The 16,260-nt window shown below is 39.0% G+C and overlaps 2 protein-coding genes across 2 annotated transcripts in view; both read right to left on the bottom strand.

Moving 5' to 3' along the window:
- Positions 1–998: 998 nt before the first annotated feature.
- LOC146467518 (uncharacterized) lies at positions 999–6,294 on the bottom strand. The gene is made up of 6 exons (XM_085125746.1): positions 5,933–6,294; positions 4,822–4,875; positions 4,063–4,133; positions 3,357–3,428; positions 2,472–2,678; positions 999–1,546 (listed from the first exon to the last, which is right to left on the bottom strand). The coding sequence occupies exons 1-6, from the start codon at positions 6,205–6,207 to the stop codon at positions 1,065–1,067; spliced, it is 1,161 nt and encodes a 386-aa protein (XP_084981872.1). The 5' UTR covers positions 6,208–6,294; the 3' UTR covers positions 999–1,064.
- Positions 6,295–14,345: 8,051 nt separating this feature from the next.
- Positions 14,346–16,260, bottom strand: part of LOC146467517 (uncharacterized) — a 6,186-nt gene continuing 4,271 nt past the window's right edge. The window contains exons 4-6 of the mRNA XM_085125755.1: positions 16,051–16,158; positions 15,359–15,565; positions 14,346–14,862 (exon numbers count right to left, since the gene is read on the bottom strand). Of these exons, the coding sequence (XP_084981881.1) occupies positions 14,378–14,862; positions 15,359–15,565; positions 16,051–16,158 (800 nt within the window). The 3' untranslated portion in view covers positions 14,346–14,377. The remainder of the gene's footprint in view (positions 14,863–15,358; positions 15,566–16,050; positions 16,159–16,260) is intronic.

Raw genomic sequence — 16,260 nt, 5'->3', positions numbered from 1 at the left:
AAACTTTTTCTCCACAGTACCAAATATGGCTCTATAGTAGAGGTCATTGAAACGAAACATTATTCCGCTTCCATGGCTGAGGATTTATTGGTCATTCATTTTGTAGCCAAACAAGAAGCTTGTTCCAGGCCTACAAAATTTGTGCAGCAAGCTTAAGATGGAGTGTGACCCGGAATAAGACTTTGGTAATTTGAACCTGAAAACCTTCTTATGATTTTCTTCGAGTTACCTGTTATATATAGTTTGTGTGTGTGTTTAAGGCGAACTGCACCCTAACTCCCCCTAGCCCCCCCCCCCCCCCCCCAGTATGGTAAGTGCAATAGGCGGAGGAGTGAAAGCGAGTTCAACAGAAACAGATATGTAACTGAGGTTTTCCCTGCGCACCTGAGACCAGGAGCCTATCAAAGAGTTTCATGATTTGCTGTAATGTGCATCGTATCAAGTAACCTGTGACATGCGTATTTCTCAGTATTTTCTTACAACATCAACTTCAACGTTCTTATAAAAGGGTTCTTAACAAAAAAGGGTGCACGGGGAGAACAAAGAGGCAGAACGAAAACAGAGACCTTTCCTGCATTTGTTCTCAAACTACTTTTTCCTCGAGCATGGCTCAATGATTGAAAGAAGCTACCAAAATGTGGACTAGCTAATAAGATCTTTGACCAGCAAATGTAGACGCGACATGCGCTCACGAATGTTTAATATTGCCTGCGTGAGGTTAGTCCTATTGCTGGCTCGGTGGCCTAATCAGATTCGTCCGGCAGAAGATGAAGATGTCGATAATGCATAGGATGCTGACCAGAATGCGCTTTTGCGGAATGAAGAAAATGTTTCAAGGAAACCAAGCTTTAATCTTTTTGATTTCATGTTTATTCAGTTTTCCCTTTACTCTACATTTCGTTACTTTTGTTAGTTCTCTGTTTTACTCGCTTGCTTCACTATAGTACCGTGTTAAAACTACTTCCTGTTTAGTGCAAAGAGAAATCACGCTGTTTTTAAATCACTAGTCAATCTTTTCTTTTGTAGAGTCGCCGATGCTGTGTTAAAAGCTTTGCATCCACTCGTCACTTGGTGCACACAGCGCATGTCAACTCCCTTCCAGCGACATATGGAAGGCACGGGAGTGAGCCGCATACGCCTTCCACAGGGTAGAGCAAGGCGCCATCTTTGTTGGCGAAAGAACCACGAACATACTCGGGGTCACCATCAACACAAACGAATTCACGTGAATGCTTGTGGGCGTAATACTCAGTCATCAGGTACCCATGATACTCTTCGGTCCATCCAGATGGACAGTCATTCCGTGCGGGCATCATCAGCATTGAGCCACGTGACTTGACGAAGCACACAACGCAGGGTGCTTCATGGTCGTGAATGGTTCTCTGAAAAGGATCTCCGCTGTACTGACTGACTTCATACTCAGTGCCGTATATTCGTCCTGAATATTGATGCCCATCTTTGTACTTGTCATACTTTGGATTGAGAGGAAGACAAAGGTAGTTCGTTCCGCCACCATAGTCAGTGTAATGTTCTCCACCCATTACGCCTGATAAAATTTAGAGAAAATTATCATGACAAGACAGTAAGAAAGTTAAGGTCACTGGCATGTTCGAGAGACCAGAACTTCTCTGGTAAACTAAGACCCGCTTCCTTGGATTAACTTTATTTATGGACGGTGCGTACTTTTGTTACTGAGCATACGTTCTGCGCGTCTCGAGATACTCGGGTTTCCTATGGGTGGTGCCTACTAATACAGGGATATTTTTGCGCGGTTTAAAACTATGTGGAGAAGGCAGAAACTAGCAAGTGCTTTCAGTATTCAAAAAGAAAATTGGGGGGCAACCATGCATTTTTCAGAGATAATAAAGGTTCAATTTGAAAAGTAACGCCATACATTGTTTTGTATTTTACTGCTTTTTAGAATAATTGTTGCTTGTTTATCTCTAAAAAAAATGCGTGGTTAGCCCCAATTTTCTTTTTGCATTTCAATAGCCCTAGTTAAGATCTGCTTTTCCCACATAGTCATAAACGATGCAAAAATACTTCGGTATTAGTAGGCACCGTCCTTAAACAGTGATTTTAGTATTGATCATCTCCAACAGCATCTCTTGTACAGATAATTAATTTAGTTAGATAATTAATTAGTTAAGAAATTAATCTATTGTTGTTTAAAAACACGGCGCGACGAAAGAGCATCTAAATATGAATTGATACCTTGTATAAATAAAGTTTACCTGCCTACCTACTCAATCATTTTGAATCATCCTCTATTTAGACCAAACAATGACTCCTTTCGACCTTATTTAAAGCTCTGCATTTTGAGTGTAGGCATAAATGAAAGTTCGTACAGAAAACGACGCTACACTTTTGTCAGGTCACCAAATTTGAAGCTCATTGTTGTTGTAAAACGTTTCTCCTCTTCTTTTTCAAAGAGCGAAGCAAAAATTATCATCAATTGCTAATCGCTTTACCTTTATAAACTATCTGAGCACCACTAGGACACGTGGTCCTTCCCCAGCGAACATACTTCACCCCAGACTGCCCAGCTCCATCTTGTCCCTTTTCTCCTTTGGCTCCCTGAGGTCCCTGGACACCTGTCCTACCAACAGCTCCCTGGTCTCCTTTAGGACCAGGTGGGCCTGGGAATGGTTTGTTGGTGCCAGGCCTCCCTGGTTCCCCTGAAAGCAAAACATGATCCTCAGCGCTTCTGTTTCTTAATGGTAGCTATTTTGGGCGAGGGGGGAGGGGGTTGTTTGTTTATTATCAGCCTAAGTTATTTGTTCCACCTATAAGATTGGAAGTTTGGAACGAACTGCAAAAAACATTTCCATTTGACATGGGAAGTTTTCAGAATTTCCACGCAACCGAAAATTTGGCTAAACGGAAAGTGCCCCAGATCTACGATTTTTCTCTTTCGTAAGTACCAACACATTTGATTATTTGATCATCTGAACACCAATTTGAAGGGGCTCCAGTCATCTACAGCCCGTAATCCCCTTCCCTACTCCTCTGTGGATGTCCCACTATATTTCATACCCTGATATTTACATTGGCAAACATCTGAATTTGGGCCCATCCGCAGTAACATCACCAGGTGCATTTAGTAGACAACTGGCCTCGCGTTTTTTGAACATTCTACTTGCTGCTGCTACACCATGCTCACGAGAGCCAAAAACCTCGAAACAGCTAGCTGTCCACAGTTGCATTTTTGACTCTCGGTTTGGTCTCTAACAAGTCATTGTCGTGTTCTAAGGTTTTCTACGCAGTATTAACCTTGCTGTTATTTCAGCTAAATATAATATTATTTTGAGGACTTAAAAAAAATCCTTCAATTGTAAAATAAGAGACTCGTGTACCTTTTGGTCCAGTTTTTCCAGGGGGCCCAGGTGGTCCCATCCTTTCCTTTGCACCATTTTGGAGATGCTGTCCTGTTGTATGAAAAACACAACTGAAAAATGCCCGCCGCATTCATTCCAGAACTAAAATTTATTCGCTAAGGTGGTTCAATCTGCCATTTGAAGGTGATCGCTGATGGTGGAAACGTCTGTCGCTACTTTCCATTGTAATAAATCAACAGAAAAGATCTTCAAAAAACTTTCTTCTCTATAGATTCGTCAGTTTAAATTTTTTTTTCCAAGAAATATCTTGATTTTTTTGCCTTCTTCACTGTGACCTTACAGTGGAACGAAACCTCTTGGCATCTATTTCCTAATGACATGAAATAGCAAAGCAGACCTTCACGTGAAGTTTCTTATCCTTCACACAGCCCAGCGTATTGTTTTGTTTTGTCTTGTTTTTGTTGTTGTTGTTGTTGTTGTTGTTGTTGTTGTTGTTGTTGCTGTTGTTTTTCTTTGTTTTTGTTGATGCTGTTGTTATTTTTTTTTCAAGCGCAATTTTGATCGTGGATCGGATTAAATGGAAAAAAGGCAGGAAGTACTATCTTTAAGATGAACCAGTCCAAATCGTAGGCAAATTGTAGATCGTATCACCTTATTAAGCCAAAAAAATTGAAAAGTAGTATGGTCAAATAAAGTTTCCTTCAAAATTTCTTAGCATACCAACCCAGAATGTAAGCCATAAGCGACGAGTAAGAATCACTTGATTTGAGTGGTAAACGCAGCAAGGTGTCGAGTCTGCAGAAAAATCATGAAAGGAAAAGGAATCCGTGAGATCAGAACTGAAATGTGTAACCTTATATTTTTGTCGGCAACCGGTATTGGAATAAAAGCTACTCAGTATTTCGCTCCAGTGGAAATGAAAAAAGTTGTAACATTTGAGTCTGTGGAACAGATTGGCAAATGGTAAATGAAACACTGTGTTGTCTGCTATGTTTGCCGAGATCGTTTTGTGGCCTTTTAAAGGAATACCTGTATACGTTTATACAGTATGGCATTTCGTTTCTGCTACAGTATCACATAGCTGTCGCATTACATAGCGAGATAGAGAGATTATTACAAGCATTACATAGCTGTGGTGCTATTAATTCATCATGGTCTAAAAAGTGCATTCCAGCCCAGAAGTATGACAATAAGCAGTCATTTGATACTGGCTGTTATCATATTTTGTGTACACACCTGACATGGCACTAACATTTGAATCTATGGATAGAATCCTGACCAAATCATCAACGGTATGGCACACTAATGAAACCATTGGTCAACATAATTCATTTTTACCTTCAAAGAAGGGTTACGCCTTGCTTGTCAAATGCAAAAGAATATTACTTAATTCTTTTCATTTTAGTTAACTTTGCACTCAAGTTGTAATCAACTTTTGAGTTACTCGATTAAAATATTAGCGTGATTTTTATAAATTTCAAACCTCTTCTCAAGCTCTTGAAATCGTTTGTCCATCAAGCTTGCACTTCTGTTGTGCCTGTGGAAAAAACAAATACGACTGTTAAGAAAATTTGTGTCCGGATTAGTTTTCTCAAACTCTGAACTGAAAAATTAAGTTATCACTCCCAACAGAAATTTAACATCGAGTGAATGAAAACTTAACAGTCATCCAGGTAACTTTTCTTTAACTCTTCTTCAGAAATGAGAAAAAAAATCCATGCACAACTATGCAAGTGCGTCTATTTTTCTTATTTTCATTCTTTTAGCGTAATTATTTGCATAACCCTAAAAGGATTAATATAAGAAGGCTGGTAGATCGGATTGTTTAAAGAGCCGTTTTTCTTCAATTTAGTAGCACGCATGAAACTAGCTTTGAACCAAAATATCTCTTGGTCGTCACAGTAAATCTAACTGACACTAATTTGGCAAGTGTGTAACGAGAATATTTAAGCAAAGTACTTATAATGTTGCCTCCTGTGGTGGCAGATCATTTCCTTCCCTTTTAAAGGAATATTTGTACAAGCCAACAAACTAAGATTGATCTGTTTGGATGCTTTAGCTGAAAATTTAAGTTGCAGAAAGTTTTAGGAAACGGAATTTCATTTCCCGCGGAATTTTCTTTTTTTTTTTTTTTCACTTTTTTTGTCCCTGTTTTTAACGACAAAAGGAATTATTTTTCTAATGTTACGAAATTTTGAGCTGACATTTTGTGGATGATAAAAAATGCAGATATTCTTTATGACTAAATCTGAATTTCTGAGGCGATTAAGGCCATCCAAACCGATATCCACCGAAATAAACCGTTTGGTAGCCATGATTTGTAATGATTTGCTGTCGTATTCTTTAGAGTGGGAATTGTTTCTCGAGCCGATGGATTACTCACTTATTTAGATATAATAATAAAATTAGAGGACGTCAGTTTCTTGGTGCGTCCCACGGTAGGTTACAATACGAAAATGTAAAAGTTTAGCAAGACGACGTTGTTTGCCACGAATTTTCACTTAAAAATCTTCTAGCAAAGTTATATTATACAAATATTCAGTACATGAATACTAATTTCGAGATGAATACACTGCGGAACTAGAAATGCACACCTATCTTCCATTGCCTCCAGTCGTTTTTCGATGACCGACAGAGTTGGGGTCGCATTATTCGCTGATCGTCGCTCTCGCTGCATTAAGAACTGTTTCAGTTTACCAGTATCAGCGCCATCAGCAGACACCCCATTGAAGTTTTGTTCACCTTCGCTGCGCTCTTCGTCCAGAGCATCTTCCATGGCAAGGATGTGCGCAAGAATGGCACAACACATCACCAACACAGCCACGAAACGCAGGCCACCGCGAGGAGTAATTACGGCAGACAATTTCATCCCTGACCGAACGGGCTTTGAATCACTGCTTTGAGGTTAATGCCGAGAAAAACAAAATAACTTTCGTTCTCTGTTCTCCAACACAAGGAAGTTGTTATGTGTAGTCGATGTCAAAGGATGAAGGGCCATAGGCGGGAATTTTTTCGCGTTCAGTGACGTTGCACGGTTTGAACAATACAAAAATGTATAGTGAAAATTTTAATATACATGAACCGTTGCTGGTAAATTTGCAATTTTTGTTTATTTTCTTTAACTTTCCAAGCAGTTTGTAAGGGTACTCGACACAGTCACTAGCCACACTTGATCTTAAATTAATTCAACAGAAAAGTAGTAACACCGGGCCTTGGCGAGGTGCATTGACAGCGGCCTGAAGCGGTACAAATGATAAATGTTTTCAGATTCGTGCGATGAAACGTTCACGGAACAATTGTTACCTTCAACCTGTTAAGTCTATGCTGTTTAGGGAAGAATTATGAATCAATGCTGGGTCTTTTAACCGTAAAAAAAAAATCAAACCCACGGATCGCGCCAAATCAGTTTATTTTCCGGCAGTCAAGGTTTGGCTCACATGCTGCGGGAAGGGATCCCACATTGCAGCAGGATTCGAGACACTGTCGACATCTTAAGAGCATAATGCAACGAAGTATTAATGTCTACGTAATCGTCTTCGCCGGTTGAACTTGTTTTATTAAGAACAAAAAATAACTCTACCCCTGTTATTTTAATCACACTCCATACCAAAGAGGGATCAGAATATGGATTTCTGAGTGACTGCTGGGGCGGAATGGTAGGATTAGGAACAAAAGGTAGGGTTGGGAGGGTGTTTCATTCCCGCGGCTTTCTGCATTACGTTGAAAGTAAATAATGACGAAGCTTATGTTTGGTCGGTATTGTTCAACGCAGACGAGACTTTTGACGTATTTCTATTGAGGTCGAAATAGCTGTGAACAGTATGCTAATCTTAGGTAAAATATCGGAAGACAAACATTACGGGTTGATATAGAGTATCTAGCTGAAACAACTTGCTATATTCGAATTTAACAGCCGTCCTCTGTAAATATCGACTATCGTCGTTCGGACGAGAAAAAATGAAATCCCTCAAACTTTCTCAGAAGAATGGTCTATATAAGTGATTCACATAAATATAACTTTCAGCTCAGTTCGATTCGTATTTTAGTTGTAGTGCGACCATGTTGGTTTTACCGCTCTGAGGGGGCTTTCAGCGGCCATTTTAGGTCACACTTTTAAGAATTTGCCTTACCAAGAAAGCGTTACAAATCCGAACAAAATCTCATTATTCGAGACAAGCAAATGTTTGTTGTTGTGTTGAGAAGCTTTTTTGGGAATTTGATCGAAATCTGATTTTTTTTACAAAATTTTTAATTTCTTCCCTATTGAACTACCCTTCAAGTGCCAAAAAAATGGCCGAGTTTAAAGGAAAATATCGCTAAAGATACATTAGTTGGCATCCTAAAACAGCATCCCGGTTAAAGAGCAATGTCTCGTCTGTAAGAATATGCAATAAAATTTTTGGGCAGTTAAAAAGAGAAAATTATAGAAGAAGAAGTTTTAACTGTACTTTTGTCAACAAACACCGCTTTCGTAATTAGCATAACAACATGAAAATAACGATTTACTAACAAAATAATGATAAATTCCACTTACCTCGTGAATTATCGAGAACTGGATATTTCAAAATATATCAAATTATAGTTTCAGTCGGATACAGCCGCATTTTCGATGATTTGTTGTGCGAAATCACTGTAATACACCGCAGCCGTTAAACTGAATTGAATTCTTCAAAGTCCGTCAGGACAACCATCGGCCGAAAAAATTGCCTTCCGCCCCATAAGCTGCCGTGTGCAAGGTGTAAAATATTTCTTTGTTATCCTTAATGACCAAAAATTCTTTCAGCAACCATTTAAATCCTGCTTTAAACTGGAGATTCTCGTCAAGAAATCGTTTATGTTCCGTTGACCTTCCGCCGTGATTAAACAATGAGATTGCGTTACAGAAACGCGCACACACATCCAGACGGGTTGGGGTGGGGGTGGGGAGGAAACAAAAATGGAACAGCTCCTAAATTAAAAAAAGGAGGGTCATTTAAGATTACTGTCAAATCTATTTTATGCATTTTGGGTATTATTAAAAATAGGAAACTGCTGTCCCAGAATAATGTGGAATATGATAAGCAACTACCCCAAGCTCAATTACAGCTTTATATTTGTAATATTAGGTAAGAGTGAGAAAGTACCGGCACGTAAAATTAATATGAGGGTTTGTATGGGAATACATGGAAATTAACGGTTTACATAGAATTCCAATAAAAAGCTTCACTCTGTTTTTCTTTATAAGAACCTTTTTTATAAGAACGTCGAGGCTGAGATTAACCAAAATTTTAAGAATGATTAAGAACATTCCTCAGGTTGAGAGTCGATTAAGAACGTTTTTTGTATTTTGCTAATCTGTATATAAATCAAGGTAACAAATGTAAATTAACCAAAATACTTAAGGGCATGTTTTGTATAACTTTAACAATGGTGACACACATCTCGGTTTGTCATAATCGCTTTGATAGGTTTCTTGGTCACGTCCGCTTTGATTTACTGAAATACATGTAGTGTATGCCATGTAATTTAAGAACATCTTAAGAACGTTTTCAGCCTCAAATCACAAAAAAATATAACAACGTTCAGCCTCAGCTCCAAAATTAGACGTTCTGGTAAAAAAAACAGAGTGTACTTACTTACTAAATCTTAACATCGTTGGAAATGTCATCAAATGTTACGAAGGGCAACCGACTGACAAATAGGGCACAACAGCTATAGTAAGTAAATTTATTGAGGGTAGCAAAGGGTTTTTTTTGCGACGCGTGATGGCCCATAAATAAGCAGCGTGACGGGTAATGGAAACCGTGCGTGATGCGGGACTGACATCACAACGAGATGCGTGATTTTCTATTTTACGAGCGCGTGACGCGTGATGTACCAATTAGATTTCCAAGATAAGGGGACGTTCTTTGACCTAAAAGTCACGATAGACAAGAAGGGAATAAGACAATATAACGTAGGGTTAACCTTTCAGGGTACATCCAGCATTTTTACCTACAAGTAAGTCGTCTTTATACATGTATCTCTAATAAAATCAATTAACACCCAATCAATCTAAGAGGATGTTGCATGCAATACAATTTTCAATAATGCGTCTTCGGAGAGTTTGGAATCTTACATTATTAGCTTAGTGCACTTACTTACGTCATGCGTAATTGCTTTAAAAAGGTTTTCTGTGATGCGTGATTCAATTTAACATTAAACATGATGCGCGATTGATAATCCCCCTCCCCCCTCTGCCACGGGTGTCAGTAAAACGTCGGGGTCGGGGCCGGGGCCGGGGTCTAGGTCTCTTTTTTTTCTTCTTTTTTTTTATTATTCCTTTTTTTTTTTTTCTTTTTTTTTTTTTTATTGTCAACATCACAGGTCATTTGTGGGTCAAATAAGGATTAAAGCCAATATAAAAAAGTTAAGTCTCTAAAGCTTACTAGCTTAGGAAAGGTCATCGGTGACAACACTCGATGCAAATAAATCCGATGTCAAATAACTTTCATAAAACATTGCTGCTGAAAAATTCATGAATTGGAAACTTTTGGCATTAGGAAAAGGATTTTAAGAAAAAAAAATGGAGGGATGTAACTGTGCCAGAGAGCGTCCAGTCGTGTTTTGAACTTTTCATACATTTTCCTGTATTTTTCCCCCCGAACTATTTTTAGAAGCAGTTCACGGCTGGTTCGCTTTACAGACAAATGCATGGAAAGTTCATAGTAAGTTCATGCACATTCTAGTTCAAAAATTTGTTAGTTCAAGGAAATATATTGTCTCGTACCTTGTATTTCGTTTGCCTCATTTCGTTTCTTAGAAGAATAAAAGGTAGTCAATTCACGGTACCAATGTCCGCCAGAATACGGAACTGCATCGAGTGTTGTCACCGATGACCTTTCCTAAGCTAGTAAGCTTTAGAGACTTAACTTTTTTATATTGGCTTTAATCCTTATTTGACCCACAAATGACCTGCTCTTTTGTTTTTACTTTAGATAATGGAATGAGCCTGAGGCTCATGCAGTTATTGTCCTGATGAAACGCAGCTGCATGTTTGCACAAGATTGCTAAGCAGCTGCATGTATGGTGCTTTCTGCGATCTTGGGATATTTGCAATATCTAAATAACAATATTCGCACAAAGGTTATGTGAGTCATAAACAATGAGTGTTAGCTGGCAGTTTTTGAGGATATTGTTTGGGTTGAAATGTAGGCAGTCGTGTCGCTAAAACAACGTTCCAAAACACAAACAGGCAAGTGTAATACCCACAAAAAAAAACAAGTAAGTAAGTAGCTTTTTATTGGAATTCTATGTAAGCCGTTAATTTGCATGTATTCCCATACAAACCCTCATATTAATTTTACGTGCCGGTGAATATAACTTTCTCACTGTTACCTAATATTACAAATATAAAGCTGTCAGTGAGCTTGGAATAGTTATGAACTTGTATGAACCCTAAACAGAAGAGCAACGATCAACTGATGCTGTAAATTAGTGTTTTTCTTGCCAGTCCCCCCCCCCCCCCCCCCCCCTTCTCCCACGCCCCAACCAAAAAAATACAGCACAAGGGCTTATCATATTCCACATTATTCTGGGACAGCAGTTTCCTATTTAATACCCGAAATGCATAAAATAGCTTTGACAGTAATCTTAAATGACCCTCTTTTTTTAATTTAGGAGCTGTTCCATTTTCGTTTCCTCCCCACCCCCACCCCAACCCGTCTGGATGTGTGTGCGCGTTTCTGTAACGCAATCTCATTGTTTAATCACGGCGGAAGGTCAACGGAACATAAACGATTTCTTGACGAGAATCTCCAGTTCAAAGCAGGATTTAAATGGTTGCTGAAAGAATTTTTAGTCATTAAGGATAACAAAGAAATATTTTACACCTTGCACACGGCAGCTTATGGGGTGGAAGGCAATTTGTTCGGCCGATGGTTGTCCTGACGGACTTTGAAGAATTCAATTCAGTTTAACGGCTGCGGTGTATTACAGTGATTTCGCACAACAAATCATCGAAAATGCGGCTGTATCCGACTGAAACTATAATTTGATATATTTTGAAATATCCAGTTCTCGATAATTCACGAGGTAAGTGGAATTTATCATTATTTTGTTAGTAAATCGTTATTTTCATGTTGTTATGCTAATTACGAAAGCGGTGTTTGTTGACAAAAGTACAGTTAAAACTTCTTCTTCTATAATTTTCTCTTTTTAACTGCCCAAAAATTTTATTGCATATTCTTACAGACGAGACATTGCTCTTTAACCGGGATGCTGTTTTAGGATGCCAACTAATGTATCTTTAGCGATATTTTCCTTTAAACTCGGCCATTTTTTTGGCACTTGAAGGGTAGTTCAATAGGGAAGAAATTAAAAATTTTGTAAAAAAAATCAGATTTCGATCAAATTCCCAAAAAAGCTTCTCAACACAACAACAAACATTTGCTTGTCTCGAATAATGAGATTTTGTTCGGATTTGTAACGCTTTCTTGGTAAGGCAAATTCTTAAAAGTGTGACCTAAAATGGCCGCTGAAAGCCCCCTCAGAGCGGTAAAACCAACATGGTCGCACTACAGCTAAAATACGAATCGAACTGAGCTGAAAGTTATATTTATGTGAATCACTTATATAGACCATTCTTCTGAGAAAGTTTGCGGGATTTCATTTTTTCTCGTCCGAACGACGATAGTCGATAGGGAGTTTAAGAAACGAGGACGGCAACGGTAACGAGAACGTCATTTAAAAATATAACTTCTCGTTTTTGTAACTCTTTCGCAATCATTTAAATTTGTTTAACTTGGAAAATGCTGGCGCACTCTCCAGGAACTAAATTAGTATGAACGACGTCAAAGCAAGAGGAAAAAAAAGATGATTTTGCGTCATACGCTCCCGTTCTCGAGAAAACCTAAAATTTGGTCATTTCACGTTGTTGTTTTGCAGAGGACGGTAAAGAAATGTACCAAAATGTAAAAGGCACGTGCAGAGCAATTGTTTTCGCTCATTAAGCCCATTGTTTTGTGGCGTTGTCGTTACCGTTGCCGTCCTCGTTTCTTAAACTCCCTGATATTTACAGAGGACGGCTCTTAATTTGTTGATAAGGAAAAGGTTAAGCATCCAAACTATTGGAACGATCTTGAAGACAAATGAGCAACGCAGGAGCAACGTTTTCTTGTATGATCAGCCGACGATTTATGCCACTGTACCGAGTAAACAAAGAAATCGATTAACAGCACTTTATTAAAAAACAGACAGTTACAAGCTGGTTATATACCTACCCGCAAATAGCTAAAACTAGTCGAGACGGGTAGGTTTGTCTATACTAAACTAAATACAAATAAATTTGGTGTTTACAAATTGACAGCCACAACTAAAATAAAAGTTAAATAAGTAGTAAACAAACAAGTGAATCGATGCAGTTTGACATTGAAAAGGATCATAATGGTCATCTGAATATGCAACCCCGGTCCTCTGACCGTGAAACACCGTGTCGAACCGTGGAATTTGTTTTACGCACAGATTAACAGCGGGTTTCATCTTCTTAGCTGTGTATGATGTTGTAAACAGTAAAGAGTTGAACTTTACTGATATTAAACGTCATCCTGAATCTGACTGAATTGCGAAGTAGTGATGATAAACGTTTAAGGGCTGGAGACATCTGTGTGATGAGGATTAAAACCTGAACGGTGTGATGGGCTGTATAATACCCCACCTTTGATGAAATTGCAACTGATCGGCCAGGAAAGTGAATGATATCCTGGTATGATAATTTTAGGAGACGTCAGTTTTTCAAAACAAAAATAAATAAACATTTCTCGACAATTTGACCGGATTATGGCCGACTGGTTGCTTAAAATGACTTCGGTAACAGTGTTACAGCGAGTCGCCTAAAAGTGTAATCTATTAGGCCCTATTCACACTAGGTACCCGTGCCAGGGTCCTGAGCCAGTGCACAGAGAGGAACATTGTTTAGACTCCTTAGTTCCCAAGGAGCAAAAATTTAGCCGGCCCGCCAGTTTGTTAAAATATATTGCAGGGAGGCATGGGGAAAAAGCGCGGGAACTGACAAATTTAACGAAGTTCCTTGAAATCAAGGCCCCTTGCGAATAATCTACATGATCTACTGATCGGCCAGGATGTCAAACAACACTGTCGCCTCCAGAGAGAGAACCTAGTAATAACTTCTATTTACTTAAAATAGGTCCTTGTGATAAATTAATTAACAATAACAATATCTTGTTCGATTAAAAAAAAAGGGTTTTAAAGTTTTTATCCAAAATATCAAAATACATATGGCCCGAGAGTAGAGTTCATTGAAATGAAAGGTCATTCTTTCAGAACTGGGGATTTATTGGTCATTCATTTCATTTGGAGCCAAAAAGGAAATCTGTTTCATGCCCTACTAAATTTGGGCAGCAAGTTTAAGATGGAGCGTAACCGGAATAACTCTTTGGTAATTTGGACCTGAAACCGTTCTTAAGATTTTCTTAGGTTACCCAGTTATATTTTTAGGCGTTAAAGGCGAACAGACAGCACAGACACGCAGAGACCTTTCCCGTGTTTGTTCTCAAACTATTTTTCCTCGAGCATGGCTCAAACCTTGAAACTACCAAAACCTTGGTGGACTGGCCAATGAGATCTTTGACCAGCAAATTTAGCAGCGGCACTCAGATGTGGAATGTTTAAATTGCCTACAAATGTGATCCGTTTTTTATGTTAAAGGTTCAAGTTTAGTCCTATTTCTGGTTCGGTGGACTAATCAGATTCGACCGACAGAGGATGAAGGAGTTGACAATGCATGGGATGCTGATTAGAATACGGCTTTGGGGACTGGAGAAAACGTTTCAAGGAAACTAAGCTTTTATTCTTTGTTGATTTCATGTTATGTTTATTCAGTTTTCCCTTTACTTTACATTTCGGTTTCTCTATTTTACTCGATTGCTTCACTTACGTCCCGCGTTTCAACTACTTTCTGTTTAGTGCAAAGAAAAATCACACTGTTTTTTAAATCACTTGTCAATCATTTCTTTTTCTTTTTAGAGTCGTCGATGCTGTGTTAAAAGCATTGCATCCACTCGTCACTTGGTGCACACAGCGCACGTCAACTCTAGACCATTGACATATGGAAGGCACGGGAGAGAGCCGCATTCGCCTTCCACAGGGTACAGCAAGGCACCTCCCTTATTGGCGTGAGTACCACGAACATACTCCGGATTACCGTCAACACAAACGAAGTCACGTGAATGCTTGTGGCCGCTTTTTTCAGTCATCAGGTACCCATGATACTCTTCGGTCCATCCAGATGGACAGTCATTCCGTGCGGGCATCATTAGCATTGAGCCACGTGACTTGACGAAGCAGACAGCGCAGGGTGCTTCATGGTTGTGAATGGTTTGCTGAAAAGGGCCTCCGTTGAAGAGACTGACTTTATACTCAGTGCCGTATATGTATGCCCCCCTGCCTTGCTTTCCATATTTGTACTTGTCATACTTTGGATTGTGAGGAAGACAAAGGTAGTTCGTTCCGCCACCATAACTGCTGTACCATTCTCCTCCAATTATACCTATAACAAAATCAGAGAAAATCGCTATGACAACATGTCTGTAATAAAGTAAAGGGAAGTGTGTCAGAGAGACTTGAACTGTTCCCAGTGAGTGTAATGTTCTCCACCCACTATACCTAATAAAATTCAGAGAAAATCATCATGTCCTGACAGTAAGAAAGTAAAAATCACTGTGTTCGAGACACTTGAACCTTTCCAGTAAACTAACACCCGATTGCCGTGGATTAAATTATTATTTTACAAGAGATTTTAGTATTGACCATCTCCAACTCAGTTATCTTGAATCTTTCTCTATTTCGAACAAACAATGACTTCTCTCGGGATTATTTAATATCCTGTATTTAGAGTTAAGGAGCTTATTGGTGCTAAATAAATGAAACTTAATGCAGGAACCGACATTTCGACAAATTTAAAATCCACTGTTGCTCGAAACGTTTCTCCTCTTCTTTTTCAAACAGCGAAACAAAAATTACAATCAATTGCAAATACCCCTTACCTTTATAAACTATCTGAGCACCACTAGGACATGTGGTCCTTCCCCAGCGGACATACTTCACCCCAGACTGTCCAGTTCCGTTTTGTCCCTTTTCTCCTTTGGCTCCTTGAGGTCCCTGAGCACCAGTCCTACCAGCAGCTCCCTCTTCTCCTTTAGGCCCAGGGGGGCCTGGACGCGGTTTGCCAGTACCTGAATTTCCCGGTTCTCCTGTAACAAAATCATACTGGATGGATAAATATTTTGTAGATGTAGATCTAATGATGATGTGGTCGCAAGTCAGCTTTTTTTTCTGGTCGCATAATAAATATTTTAAAACCGGTTTGCCTCTTTGTTTGTGGTGTTTTTTGTTATTGTTTTGTCTTGTTTGGTTTGGTTTGTTTAAATTTCTGTCCTTTTTTTCTCTCGGTTTTTACCTGGTTGGCTTGCTTTATTATATTTTCTTCCTGGTTTAGTTTTATTTGGTTCATTTTTCGTTTGTTTTCCTTTCGATAACCTATTTCAGGGTTAAACAACAGCCACCGCGCCATAAGTTACAAAAATGAAAATGAAATTGACTCGGTATATTGGTAGTGATTACGACACGTCACTGAAGCGTCAGGCCCTTCAACGTTTAGTTCGTAGAAACTAACATTTTGAACTAAAACTATTCTTTGCAAGCTTCTGATTTAAGATTATCTATTTCGTTCGTGTACCTTTTGGACCGGTCAGTCCAGTTTTTCCGGCCTGACCAGGGTCTCCTTTTGGTCCAGGGGGTCCAGGTGGTCCCATTTGTGTGTTTCCAGAGTTTTGGCCATGTTGTCCTGTAATAACAAAAACAACAACTGGTCACCCAAAAGTGTGTGTATTTTTTCTTTCTTTCTTTCTTTCTTTCTTTCTTTCTTTCTTTCTTTCTTTCTTTCTTT

This window comes from Pavona decussata, unplaced genomic scaffold (assembly GCF_977016875.1).
Source record: "Pavona decussata unplaced genomic scaffold, jaPavDecu1.1 SCAFFOLD_135, whole genome shotgun sequence".
Lineage (NCBI taxonomy): Eukaryota > Metazoa > Cnidaria > Anthozoa > Scleractinia > Agariciidae > Pavona > Pavona decussata.
This window is presented reverse-complemented; position numbering and strand designations above follow the sequence as displayed.

Bases quoted from the DNA above. Each gene is read 5' to 3' on its own strand.
- LOC146467518 (XM_085125746.1), bottom strand. From the start codon at position 6,207: ATGAAATTGTCTGCCGTAATTACTCCTCGCGGTGGCCTGCGTTTCGTG. The intron at 4,134-4,821 runs GTTTGAAATTTA...ATTTTTCTGCAG, and splicing joins TTTCAAGAGCTTGAGAAGAG to ACTCGACACCTTGCTGCGTT. The intron at 3,429-4,062 runs GTTGGTATGCTA...TTCATACAACAG, and splicing joins GCTTATGGCTTACATTCTGG to GACAGCATCTCCAAAATGGT.